General features: G+C 55.9%; 1 protein-coding gene across 1 annotated transcript; it reads left to right on the plus strand.

The window, feature by feature from the left end:
* Window positions 1-551: 551 nt before the first annotated feature.
* Window positions 552-11,301, plus strand: PLIN1 (perilipin 1; the record flags this gene model as incomplete). The annotated part of the gene is made up of 8 exons (XM_080808835.1): window positions 552-599; window positions 3,308-3,512; window positions 5,097-5,179; window positions 6,698-6,962; window positions 7,273-7,445; window positions 9,160-9,351; window positions 9,780-10,025; window positions 10,954-11,301. The coding sequence occupies 8 exons, from the start codon at window positions 552-554 to the stop codon at window positions 11,299-11,301; spliced, it is 1,560 nt and encodes a 519-aa protein (XP_080664961.1).
* Between the last annotated feature and the right edge of the window lie 2,978 nt (window positions 11,302-14,279).

The following is a 14,279-nucleotide window of genomic DNA, read 5'->3' on the forward strand; positions in this document are numbered from 1 at the left end:
TTGGATCCTCATGTGGGGACCCCTTACCATCATCTAAAACCTCTCAATTCTTAAAGCCACCCTTTTTTTGTCATTTCTTACCCTGAACCCTCATAAGAAACTTCAGTTAACAAGTAGGCTGTGTGTGGGGCGCCTGGGTGGCTCAGTGGGTTAAAGCCTCTGCCTTTGGCTCAGGTCATGATCCCAGGGTTCTGGGATCGAGTCCCACATCGGGCTCTCTGTTCGGCTGGGAGCCTGCTTCCTCCTCTCTCTCTGCCTGCCTCTCTGCCTACTTGTGATCTCTATCTGTCAAATAAATAAATAAAATCTTTAAAAAAAAAACACAACAAAAAACAAGTAGGCTGCGGGGCAGCTCCCCACAGTGGGATCTAGGCTGTGGCTGTTTGTCTGTGACATTCGTGCTCCAACCTAATGTCTTCTGGTGAGGGAGCTGGAGCTCCCCAGCAGCCTGGGCCTCGCCAGAACCATGAGAGGTAGGGGCCTGACCCTGCAGATCTCAAGCTCAGGGCTTTCTGATGGACCTGGGGCTCTGCTTTGCAGCTTGAAGAGCTATGATGGCCGTCAACAAGGACCCAGCCTTGCTGGATGGAGACCTCCCCGTAAGTAACTTGGGCCTATATGGGAAGTGGGGGAACCACTGTGTGGGGGAGGAAGGAGAAGGGAGAGATTCAGGGGACTCAGAACAAGTTATGTCTCCATTATGCAGAAGCTGTCACCTTGTCCCCCCAGGCAGGACGTAGATTCAAATGCCAGGCCACTGCATTCTGTCACTCCGGGGTGGTGTGCGTGTTCTACAATATGTGAACGGCCCCTCTCGGAGTTACACGACGCGCAGCCTGTGCTGCATATGGGAAGGGGTTAGAGGAGCATTGTTTCCAGGGTTTTGTGTCTAGCCTGGTTTTCACTGCGACTTGGGGCGGTGTGACACCTTTAGGGGTACCCGACCCCTCCAGGCAAGGCCTCTCTGATTTAGGCACAGTTCAAATCATCGGTGAAACCTAAAAAACTGTGAGCCTATATAATGCCCATCTTGTTTCATCTTAGGCTTTAGCTAACTTTTGCAGTCAGAATCACCACCAAGTTTTATATTAGATCATGGAACACAGGCGTAAAATGAATCAGTGCATAGTTAACCCAGCCTAATGGTTGGTGGTTTATTCTCCCACTTTTCCAGGACCTCCTTCTCCCTCTGTGGCTTTGCCTACAACAACCCCCAAAGGCTCTGTCCAAATGTTAAAGAAAATATTCCCTTGTTTACAGTCATAATCTTTTTCTAGTTCAAATTTCAAAGTTGCCTGCAAAATGAAAGCTAAAAAATGGTAGCCTGCTGTTATGAGTCTCCTTGATGGGTCTCCTAACTCGGCCTACAAAGAGAAGAGCCCAGGTCCTCGCCTCCAGAGCAGAGCCGTGGAAATGCAGCGAGAGCTCGTGTCCAAGTCAGGACCTCGGGAGCTTTCTGTCTTTACTTTTTTTTTTTTTTTACTTTACTTTTACTTTTTTGGAGAATTCTTAGCAGTCCGAAGAGCGGACAAAAGAATATTAATGTTCTGCCCTAACTGCAACAGCCATTATTAACCTCGTGGCCCCTCCTGCCTCATCGGCGCTCTCATCTACTCTCCCACCTGGTGATATTTCAAAGTGAATCTTGCACATACGCCATTTCAGGCCAGAGTTGGGATCTTGACTCTGCTGTGTGATCTTGGATAAGTCCCTTCACATCTCTGGGTCTTTGTGTCCTCGCCGGCAAAGTGCTGTGTGATCTTGGGTCTTTGTGTCCTCGCCAGCAAAGTGCTGTGTGATCTTGGATAAGTCCCTTCATACCTCTGGGTCTTTGTGTCTTCGCCGGCAAAGTGTTAGCACTGCCTTCAGAGGGTCACTGTTAGAATTCAGGCCTTGTCTCCCAAGCACCCCGATCAGTGCCTGGAACATAATGGCACCAAGTAAATATTTCCCTGTGCAGAACTAGAACCCACATTCTTTACTCAAAGACCAGTGTTTGTTCACTGAGGTTCTGGGGTGACCTGAAGTTTCATTTTATGACTGCATTATTAAGAGCGCAGCACCCCAGTAATGAGAAGCGAGAGGTTCACGGTACCCCACATGCTCAGACCACACTTGGAGTGGTGTCTTCAATTTGGAGTGCCATATGCTTAAGAAAGACCACACTAAACTGTGGCGTATCTGGAGGGGACCACCAGACCGGGCCAGTAAGCTAAGCTAGGATCCTGCGCTGTTTGACACGGAAGAAGGAGCGCTAAAGGCAGACGTTGCCTTCAGACATGTGAAGGGTCAGCCCATGCATGATGAAATAGATTTGCTCGGTGTTGTTCCAGAGGGCAGGGGTGGAGCTGCGGGTGCAGGCACACCGCAGCTCAGCAGCGCTGTCCAACAGGGGCCACAGGCTGCCCTATGAGGGGCAAGGTCCATCCCAGGAGGCATCTCAACACGAGCCTGCAGTGGAGGGGAGGAACGTGGGGGGATGGGGTCACTGGGCGATGGACATTAAGGAGGGCACGTGATGTCATGAGCACCGGGTATTACATAAAATTGATGAACCACTGACCTCTACTTCTGAAACTAGTAACACATGATATGTTAATTAATTGAATTTAAATTTTTTTAAAATGAAGAAATTGGAAAAGATTTAAAAAAAATAAAAATACAAGCCTGCCGGAGAGACTGTGGGAAGCCCTTTGGCTACAGAGGCTCCCGGACGCCTAAACGTCTTCTGTGATTCTGCGAAGTTGGGCAGATCCCAACTTACCCCTCCTAGGCGCAGCCCTGACCCTTCCATTTGTTCAGCCGACCTCGCTGCACCGGCCCTCGGCTGGGCACTGGGGATGCAGCGATGACAGTCGGCTGGGAGAGAGACGAGTACACACACGATCCCAGGGTCGTGTGAGGGATGTGGAGATGAGCCAGGGGAGTGCTGATGTGAAGGAGGAGGGTCCGGAAGCTTCCCAGAGGCAGGGATGCTCAAGCCGTGTCCAGGGAGCGGGCGTTCTGCCAGACGAGAAGGGGTATGGCAGGGAAGGGGAGCGTGCCCGGCCGGGGACCAGCCCACACAGGGGCAGGGAGGCCGCGACCCCGTAGCTCTGCAGAGCCTGGATTGAACCAGGAGGGCAGAGCAGGCTGGCTCTGGCTTTTCCTGTGGGCATCCAGAGACCCCTGCGGCCTGGGCTCCTCCTAGGTCCCCGGCACGCAGGCTAGCCTCAGCAGCGGGCTCCACGACCCCGGGCTGCCCTCCCGTGAGGCGGGGGCGTGCTGGGGAACCCCTTGATTGCCTGCCTGCCTTCCTCCGCGCCAGGAGCAGGAGAGCGCGTTGCAGCGGGTCCTGCAGCTGCCGGTGGTGAGCGGCACCTGTGAGTGTTTCCAGAAGACCTACGCCAGCACCAAGGAAGCCCACCCACTGGTGGCCTCTGTCTGCAACGCCTACGAGAAGGGTGTGCAGGGCGCCAGCAGCCTGGCGGCCTGGAGCATGGAGCCGGTGGTCCGCAGGCTCTCCACCCAGTGTGAGTCCTTGGGGCACCGGCAGGGCGCCACCTATCTGTCTCTCTTTCTGTCTGAGAGCTTGCTTGTCTGTCCGCTGACATGTCTGTGTGCCTTCTTGGCTGTCCCATGGCCTTTCTAACCACCTACACCCCGTTACATGATCTTCTCTACAGACAGAGATGCTACAGTATAGACGGCTGTAGAGACAAGTACAGATGTGGACCTAAGTCTCTCCTCATCTGGAGATGTCCCATCTATAGCCCAGATGGCATTTTCCTGGGATGACAGTGATGGGCCAAAGAACGGGCAGGGGAGGGGATGGGCAGAGCTGTGTGGACAGTGGTGGGAGTGGGGCTCGTGGTAGACCAGATGCCCACTTTGGCCCCAAATCTGGCAGTAGCTGTGGAGCTGGCAGAGTCTGACGCAGAAGCAGGGGCGGCAGACACTAGGTCTGGCCCAGCAGAGCCTGGGGAGGGGACGAGGGGGACAGGACGACCTCTCTAATTCCAGGATCGCTAACATATAGTGGGTGTTCGTTTCAGGCATGTAATATAGTGATTTAGCACTTCCACACGTCATCCAGGGCCCATCCCAAGTGCATCCAAGTCAAGGCTCTCGACAGGGCCAGGGGAAATTCCAGCAGCACCAAGGAGTCTAGGACCTTCCACCATCCTGATTAGAGAATTATGGGTGTCTGAGGATTCCGCCCTGGGCCAGCCTCCCCGCCCACAGACTCCTTCATAATTACCCTGGGTCTCACTTCGCCCAGTCAGAAGATGGCCCAAGTCATCTGGGCCCTCTGCTGCTGGAGGATGTTGTGAAGAAATGTGAGCTATCTGGAGAGAGTGTATGAAATCACAGAGAACTGATCTCCGTGATCATGACTGCAGAGCTCTGTCCTCAGCAGCCTGTACCCTCTAAAAGCATCTGTGTCCCCTGGCGCTTGCCCCCCTCTCTGGGGGCAACTCCTTTCTCTTCCCCTGCCACCCTCTTCCCACCACTGATCATCTCACTCCTAGAGGCTAGAAGGAAGGATGTGGACAGTTCAGGGCCTGGGCTGGCTGCAGCTGGGACTTGGTCACCTCGAGGACGAAGCAGTGCCGGCCCTACCCCCACAGGGCCCATCCGAGGGCGCCGCCGCTGCTCCTCTCACACCTTGTCCTCCCTGCCCCCCCAGACCTCACCCAGAGGAGGGAGGACAGGGAGGGGGAGCCCAGTATTTGCTGGTGATTCACAGAGTTCCTGCCACTTCCTCCTCACCACAGCCCTGCAGGGTAGGCACCCTTAGTCCACATCTGACAGACGGGGAAACTGAGGCTGAGGCATGCGGTGACTTACCCGAAGCTGCACTCCGCAGAGGGACACATCGGGCTCTGAGTGCAGATCTGCCTGACTCCAGAGTTCCTACACAGAGCGAGGACACCAGTCTGGTTCAAGGAGTCACAGAGGATGGGGAGCTCAAGGGGCTTGGCGGGGGGCTCGGGTTCCAAGGTGCTTTGGAGGCAGCAGACCTGGGGGGGCTCGAGGGCTCTAAAGCCCCTTTCTCGGCACAGAGGCCCCTGCTAGGTCCTTGTGGCTCACCCCACTGTGGCCTTCGCTTCTAGTCATAGCTGCCAACGAGCTGGCCTGCCGAGGCCTGGACCACCTGGAGGAGAAGATCCCAGCCCTCCAGTATCCTCCTGAAAAGGTGAGGCCCTTTCCTCTTCTCTAACGTGCCCCGTCCTCTGTTGTCCCACCTCTCAGGAGGAGAGGGCACAGGCTGATGGTGCCGTGAGTGTCAGCCTTTCATTTCTACGACGAGTGCCCTCCGGGCTTGGGGGTGGCTGCCTGCCCCTTAGGCCACACAGGGGGCTCGTTCCTCTCCTTGTGGTGCCAAATGAAGGCAGGTTTTCTGGAAAGCAAGCACAGCCTAGGGGGTAAACTGAAACAGGGGCTTGGGGGGGGTCCCACGGCTTCTGATCCCCCCCATTCCGCCTTCCCTGCCCCAGGATACCCGGTGAGCCTGTACTGGGCCCCGTGGTAACTCTAGTCACCTAAGTTCATGGGCCACACTCATCAGATCCCGAATTTGCAGTCCCAGGTCCTCAAGATCCAGCCCCTTATGGACCATGGGACTGAAACAGTCACTTTACCTAGCTGCGTATACGCACTGGGCATTTACTAGACAAGGGCCATATCACATGCTTTGGGGAAGGAGCTTCATCTCGCTGACCAACTGTCTACTCATCCCACAAACATTTACTGAGCCCTACCCTATGCCGGGGGGCCACAGTGCGATTTATGGAGCCCTCCCATTTTACAGATGAGAAAACTAGTGACTTCTCCCTGGCTGCACAGCCTTCCGTGGAGGCCATGTGAGAGCAGGCCTGTTGGGCTCTGGGGCCTGTGCTCTCCACATTTTTCCAGATGAGGAGCATCTTTGTCACCAAAGAGCTCCCAGACTAATAGGAAAGAAAGATAAATTATTTCAATATGGAACTGGTAGGAAGATGACCCACAGCTCTGAATCAACCTCAATGCAGATGGGAATGGGAGCACGTTCTGAGGGAAGGACAGGCGAGACATTCGAGGCATTTGGGAGTGGCGGCGCCTTGTGTGCCTGCAAATATCAAGCCAGGTGTCATCGAGGAGGTGGCCTTTGAGGGGTGAGGTTGGTTAGGATGTTGCCAGGCAGAAGTCGGGTGCAAAGAAACCAAGAGATCCATGCACAGGGAGGATCGGAGCCCTTTCCCTTCTAAGCCCAGGTTAATCAAGGAGCCCAGATATTGGTGCCCTCTCCTGGGCCTTTATTTTATTTTATTTTATTATTATTTTTAAAAATTTATTTATTTATTTATTTATTTGACAGAGAGAGAGATATCACAAGTAGTCAGAGAGGCAGGCAGAGGGAGGGGGGAAGCAGGCTCCCCACTGAGCGGAGAGCCCGATGCGGGACTCAATCCCAGGACCCTGAGATCATGACCCGAGCCGAAGGCAGAGGCTTAACCCACTAAGCCACCCAGGCGCCCCCCTTTATTTTATTTTTTAAGTGAGCTCTATGCCCAATATAGGGCTGGAACTCACGACCCTGAGCTCCAGAGTCACACGCTCTACCAGCTGGGCCCGCCAGCTGCCTCTCCCCTGAGCCTTTAAATAAGGCCTTCCTGGAGGCCAGGCTCAGGCCTACCAGACCGACAGGCCTGACTCCCTGCCCCATCTCCCCCAGATCGCCTCTGAGCTGAAGGACACCATCTCTACCCGCCTTCGCAGTGCCAGGAACAGCATCAGCGTGCCCATCGCCAGCACTTCAGACAAGGTCCTGGGGGCCGCTCTGGCCAGCTGTGAGCTTGCCTGGGGGGTAGCCAAAGAAACTGCCGAGTATGCCGCCAACACCCGAGCTGGCCGGCTGGCCTCTGGAGGGGCCGACTTAGCCCTGGGTGGTGTTGAGAAGATGGTAGAGTTTCTCCTCCCTTCCGCCAAGGAAGAGTCAGGTATCTGCCACTAGGGGGGCTGACAGACCCTCCCTGGGAAGTGGGTTGGGGACCCATGCTGCCTGGGAATCAGCAAGAGGCAGCCGGGGCTCAGCCAGCCACGGCCCCGGAACAGGGAAGGCCTGACAAGATTTCCAGAGTGAACTATCCTAATTTAGCCTCCTCTCCCCATTTGTAAATGGGGAAAGGGAGTGACCCGAGTCACCAGCAGACTTGTGGAGCTCCGTAACCGCTTTCCAACCCTAAACACAGCCCCAGCTTCTCTTGTCTCTGATTGGCTTTCCTGTCTTTCCCACCAAATCCCACCCAGCACCTGCTCCAGGACCCCAGCAGACCCAGAAGCCCCCCAAAGCCAAGCCAAGCCTCGTGCACAGGGTTGGGGCCCTGGCCAACACCCTCTCTCGGCACACCTTCCAGACCACAGCCCGGGTGCTGAAGCAGGGCCACGCCCTGGCCATGTGGATCCCAGGTGTGGCACCTCTGGTGAGTGTCTGCCCTGAGCTCTGGCTGACCCCCAGTCTGGGTCCCTTCAGTCCCTACCCAACTCCACCTCTGGTCCTAGGAACATTCTCTCCTCCAACTTGGGCTGGGAATTTGGGTCTAAGGATAAGAGGCTTAAGGGGGTGGAGAGCCAGTTGTCTGGGCTTCCAGGAGAGGGAAAGGATAGGACATGAGCCAAGGACAAGCCTGCCTTGGTGGGGTGGTCCTCCCTGCTGTCCACTTCTGTCTCTCTCCCTCTCCCTCTGAGTCCCACCCTCAGCATTCACCCTCTCAAAGGGGTTTCTTTCTATGCCCCCCCCCACCTATGAGGGAGCAGAGACCCCTAGCTGCTATCCAGGGACCATGGAGTGTCACCTGTAAGTAAGCAAAGCCCCAAACCCCTTCTGTTGGGGAGAGAACGCTGGCTGGGCTGCATCCCTGACCCTGACTGCCCCCAGGTTTTCACATTTCCTTTCCAGAGGCTTCTAACTTGCGTCCTACTTGAACCTAAGGTAAAACTGCCTTTTCTAGGCCCAGGCAGGGGTAACTCCCCACCATAGCCCAACCCCCCACTACGTATTTTAGCAGATATAGAATAGATTTTCTCATAAGAACCTTTATAAGAAACAAAGGGCAAATAAGGAAATAAAAGTTAAAAATTAAAGCCTAAGGGTCAGCAAACAAAACAAAACCACTCTCAGCCATCATTTGGATAACACTTTTAAAAGCATCATCAGGCCTGACTCATTCATTCAAACAAATGTCGGCAGGTTCTGTGGCTCCAGTGGGGATATGAGAGTAGTGGTTCCCTTCTGTCCCCTACCCTGGGGGATCATTCACCTGTGGGGGCTGCAACTGACCCGTGTCCCAGCCTTGTACCATACAACCTCGGGCACCCTGTTCACACCAAACATAGTGGTGTCTCCTGGAGCCATATGATGAGGAAGCCCGGTTGGGGGCGCTCCCTCCGGCTAGGAGTGAGCCAGGCTGTGCCTCCAGGGGGCGCTAGCCCACCCGCCGGGGTCTGTTTCTGCCCATGGGACACTGGGGCTCTCTTGACATTTTCCGTCTTCAGAGACCTCCAAGGCGTGTCTAAACACCCCTCCCGGCTAAGACCCAGCAGTTCAACCCAACAGAAGTGAGAGCTTACGTGTCCCCAGAGACACGTCCAAATGTTCCTATCGGGCTTTATCCTTAGCCAAGAACTGGACGCAACACAGACATCCGCCACCAGCAGAGTGGGTGGGTTGTGGTAGAGCTGCATGGGATACGACAGAGTGACAAGCAGGGAGCTATCTTGACGTGCAATAGCACGGATGAGTCCCCAGCACGATGTGGAACAGAAGACGCTATTCACGGAAGAAGCCACCTTGCATGAGTCCATTTACATGAAGTTCAACAATGGGCAGAACCCACCCTCTGTTGGCAGAGGTCCCCATGAGGTCCCCCGGAGGGAGTGTGTGTGGTGGGTACCAACAGGGTGTTGAAAATGGCCTCTCTCTTGATCTGTGGTAGCTTGCACACGGGCGTGCTTACGAAACCTCACAGAGCTGCACGCCCCCGACGTGCGCGCCCCAGGTGTGTCAGTGAGAACTCGGTGTCAAGTTTGGGGGACAGTGCGCCGGGGCCTGGCGCCCGCGGTAGGGGTGCGGCCCCCCCCGTGGCTGCAGGTGTGCGGGGCCTGCAGCTCACGCCCCCCCCCCCGCCCACCCCGCAGAGCAGTCTGGCCCAGTGGGGCGCGTCGGCCGCCATGCAGGTGGTGTCGCGGCGGCGGAGTGAGGTGCGCGTGCCCTGGCTGCACAGCCTCGCCGCCGCCCAGGACGAGGACCACGACGACCGGACGGACACGGAGGGAGAGGAGACGGAGGAGGAGGAGGAATCGGACACGGAGGAGAACCAGCTCAACGAGGTAAGGGGGCGAGCAGAGGCTGAGTGGGGGCGCAGACGCCGCAAGATCCCACAGCACCCTCGAGGGGCGCGAAGCAGAGGCACGGGGTGAAACAGGGGTCTGCGCCCCCAGACTCAGAGACGTAGCGCGCGCATGCGCCATTCACCGTACCCCCAGACAGCCGGCTAAGCACTTCCATGCCCTTCTCTCAGCTGACCCTCACCCCTAGAAAGCAGGCAGGGCGGAGACTCTCATCCCCATGGTGCCCACGAAGAAGCAAGCCCAGAGAAGGCAAGTGACCTGCCCAAGGCCACGCAGCTGGGAAGAAACCGGCAGACAGTTTCGCCCATTTGGTGTCCACGTTCTTTCCCTCCAGCTCTGGGGGCCGCGGGTTGGAGACGGGCCCGGGGACGCGCCGCAGCAGGTGCTGACCTAGCTCCGGCCCCCAGGTGGCAGCCCTGTCCAGCGCGCAAGGCCTCCTGGGCGGCGTGGCCCACACGCTGCAGAAGGCGGTCCAGAGCACCATCTCCGCCGTGACGTGGGCGCCTGCGGCTGTGCTGGGCTCCGCGGCGAGGATGCTGCGCCTCGCCCCGGCCAGCGCTGTCTCCTCCACCAAGGGGAGGGCCATGTCCCTGTCAGATGCCCTGAAGGGCGTCACTGACAACGTGGTCGACACGGTGGTCCACTACGTGCCGGTGAGTCCCACTACAGCGGCCTGGGAAGGACGGGGAAGCAGATTTGACCCAAGGGGCTGCAGTGGTCCTCCTTTCCCTAATCTTGGTGGTTCTCCTGATCCTCAGCGCCCCAGAAACATTTTGACAGATTGTGGCCTTAGTAGGAGGCGCTTGCCAGCCCTAAGAGTATAGAGACAGTGGCCCTAGCTTGAGACCTTTCCCCACAGCCCCTGCTTCTGACCATCAGTCTGAGGGTCCCCAGTTGGCCCAGCCCTCACCTCGGTATGCTTTGCATCTGCTCCCTGGAAAGGGGCCAGAGGGAGGCTTCCAGGACACCCTGGGAGGCGGGCTCTATTCCAGGGCACAGCTGCTGCCCCATCCCAATCCTATCACCTATTAACAACAGGAAAAACCCAAGAGCCACCTGTACTGCCTCTCTAGCAGTCCCTTGGCCTCTTCCCAGAGTGAATTACAGGTTGCACAGGCTCCGGAAGGCCCACTCAGGACCCCACCCCTTGGGGGCGGGGCTTACTCAGTTACTCATTTCCAAGAGGCCAGCGGGGATCTTGGCTGCCAGCTTGTTCTCCTTGGGCTCCAGACAGGGCCAGGCATGGGTCCCCTGACCGTGACTGGGACAGCGTGTGGGCTATGCTTAGCGCACAGCTCAGGCAGGAAATCCGCTGCTTTTCCGTGGAGCGAGCCCTGAGGGCGACCCGAGGGGTCCGGGCACTTTGGGAGGGGGCTGCCTGCCTTGCCTTGGGGGTGTGGACCGAGGAGACCATTGGCGAGGGCAAGATGTCTCCCCTGCTTCTCCGCCCCACACCCCAGGCTGCGCCTTCCGAAAGCCGCTCCTGGGAGGGGTGCATGCGAGAGGCCCGGAGAAGCGGCGGGTGGGAGAGGCAGGGACGAGGGCCAGGCCGGGGCCCTAACACGGCTGCTGGGCCCTCAGCTCCCCAGGCTGTCCCTGATGGAGCCCGAGAGCGAATTCCGGGACATCGAAGAGGTGGTGCGCCAGGAGGCGGAGCGCAGGGCGTCTGGGGTGCCGCCCGCGGGCCCGGAGCCCGCGCGGCGTCCCTCGCAGCCCCGCGGCAGCCTGCGACCCGCGCGCAGCCCCGGGGCACCCTCCAGCCCGGCGCCGGAGGACAGGGTGGACGCGCCCCCCGCGCTGCGCCCGGCCTTCCCGGCGGTGGCCCGCGAGAAGCCGAGGCGCAGGGTCAGCGACAGCTTCTTCCGGCCCAGCGTCATGGAGCCCATCCTGGGCCGTGCGCAGTACAGCCAACTGCGCAAGAAGAGCTGAGCCCCGCGCCTCTGCCCGGCCGGCCGCCCGCCGCCCCGAGGGCGAGGCCTGGACCCACTCTCCGCGCAGAAACAGAGCCCGCCCCTCCGAGGGAGCGGTGACCTCTTCCAAGCTGTCCCCTGGGAACCCGAGCCGCTTTCCCGCGGCGTCCCCCGAGGCACGCATTATCGTTTTAGCATCGTTTTCCGGCTTAGCGGTCAGAACCTCTTTTTAAGAAGCGTTAAAGCAGCAGCTTGCTTTGAGTCTCTGCCTTGTTGTTTTGTTCTTTAAACCAAAGAATTAATTGCCTGACTTGATCTCTCACTTCCTTAACCAAACATGTAGCCAAATGACATCTGAATGTTTCCCAAAATTAGAGCCATCCTTTGTCGGCAGAGATTAAGCCGGAGTCTCTGACATATGTTTAGGGCCCGAGCTCAGCGATTCCTCTGAGTATCCAGACTCAGCAGACTACTTTGAAGGGCGCGACAATGAGGTGCAAAAGGTGTTTTATGTTTATATAAATATGAGACCCCCTTTCCGAATACCGGGTACTTTTCTCTGGTTAAGTCCTGGCCTGGGCTCTGTAGCGCCACCTCCTGGCTCACATCCACACTGCCGTTTGCATCCTTCCTGCCTTCCATCTGTACGTTCAATGCCGGCGCCCCCAGGGTCAGGGGACGAGGATGGTGGCCCTTCACCTTATAAAGTTTCAGCTACGTAGACACCTGTATGGACTCTGTAGTAGCCACACTTCATTCCAAGTCCTATTTCTGAAAATGTCAATATTTGGTAAATATAGAGAATGCACAAGTACAATTTAAAAATTCAAATATTGCAAAAGGATGTGTCTTCCTTACTGAATTCCCCGGTTCCCAGTCACAAACCCCCCCCGTGCTGTCAGTCTCTCGGGTAGCCTTCCAGGTCCAGGCTGCGCATGGGCAAGCCCACCTCGTTCACACAGCGGTGGGATGTGATCCTGCTTTCCTCACTTAACAATACATTTTAGAGATCTTTGTGTATCCTTGCGGTAAGTCCTCCTTGCTCTTTTTTTTTTTTTTTTTTTTTTTTTGCTCCTTGCTCTTTTTAATGGCCATGTAGTAAGTGCTTCAAAATGTAGATATGCTATCTTTGATTTACGTGGTTCCCTAGTGGTGGACTTTAAGGTTGTTTCCTTTTATTTGGTCCGGCAAACAGTGCTACAATAAATGTCTGTATACAAAAATGTTTTGTGCAGTTGTGTAGGTATATCTATAGGAGAAATTTGTAACATGGAACCATGGCATGCTGTGCACTTTAAATATTGTTAGATAACACCAAGTAGCCTTCCAACCCAAACTCCATTTTTCTTGTTATTGTCATTGGCAGCTGCGCAGGTAATCGCTACAACTCCGTCAGTCTTTTTAAATGTCCATGTACACACCCCTCACTGGCTCCCCTCAGACCATGAGGACCCTCTCGGCCCCGACTCTGTTGCATAGCTGAAAGCCCAGCTTCCTGAAACTGACTCTGGTGTAATGAGTCCTTGTCCTTGATGCTTGGGTTTGGAATCTGAAGATGGACATGCTGGGTGGACACGCCCAGGACTCTGAGCTAGCCTTGGGCACCCCACCCCACCTCTACAATCCATGCCACCTCTCCAGGAGTTTCCTGGGGGGAGAGAGTGTGATCTGGCAGGCGGGGGGCCCTTATAAGCTGATGTGACCGGGGCTACAAAGATAGAGTCCAGCCTCGCCGTGGCGGGGCTCCCATGGCAGCTGCTGGTGCAGTGACCTCAGGCAGAGAGACAGCCGGCTGTCTGGGCTCACCTGCCCATGCTGCTTTCTTCCTGGAGCTTCCAAAACCACACTCCTGACTGTCCAGTCCTCCAGAGTCCTGTGGCTCTTCCTTCTAGACCGTACCCCTGTTGGCACAAAAACTGCCTTCTCAGAACCGAGAAGAGCTGGGGCCTTGACAGGACTGTAGCAGTCAACACACCTGCTGACCAGGCCCATACCCTTCACCCCTCAGCGTGGGGGGGGGGCCAGCGTACAGACTAGCGCAGCCCAGGAAACAAACCCTTGAAGTTGTCAAAGATTCTTTCTATCATTAGAAACCTCTTGAGTAGATAGCACCATGTTCTGAGCCTGGCCCTTGGGGCTTCTGAACACATTTTAGAGAGAAACGAGAGCCAAGTATCTCCTCTAAATGACAGAAACGGCTTCACTGGCTGGTGTGGGACTTTTCCCTGTTCGGAGACACATCGCTTTAGCAAGTTTCCTTGCTCACATGGGTGTGAAGGCTCACCCACTCTCATCTTTGGGTGCTCCCGACCTCAGGAAGCCTTCCACTTCCCACTGGGATGCCAGAGCCCCCCTCTTCTAGTCCAGCTCGCGAAAGACACCTCCAACTCCATCACAGCTTTCGGAGATGGGGAAAAAGAACCATTACAGACCACAAAATACATTGACCCATGCGGTTATGTACAACTTTTTTCTTCCATAATTATTTAGGATCTTAATATCTAAAGGACCTCTGTGTCTGGAGAGAGAGAGAGAGATCTGTGACTCGGACTCTCATGCTCATTGTACGAAGCAGAATTAATCCTAAACATGTAAACACTTCATACTGAATCAAAACTTATAAGATGCATACGCCAAGTTATTTGAAATCTTGAAATGTTGGTTACAAACAAACAAGTCAAATTCTTTTACAGATTCCTATAAACCCTGAGTTAGTGGAAACGTCTGCGTCTCTCATCAGTTTCTCACGATAGCTAGCAGACAGCCAGAGGCTCCCCTGTCTGCAGAGAGGGGACTAAGCCTGCATGTCGTCCTGGGGGACCCTTCCCCTACCCACCCCTCAGCATAAGAGACAGAACGTGAGCGGTACCATTAGAACTTCCTGTCTGGCTTCTCCATTCCCACCCCGGCCCTGCCTCCAGGAACCGTAACCTGGAATTTTGTGTTTACCATACCTTTGCTTTGTTTGATAGGTTCCTCGTTCTGATGCTCTTTCGT

Source organism: Martes martes (genome assembly GCF_963455335.1).
Source record: "Martes martes genome assembly, chromosome: 7".
NCBI lineage: Eukaryota > Metazoa > Chordata > Mammalia > Carnivora > Mustelidae > Martes > Martes martes.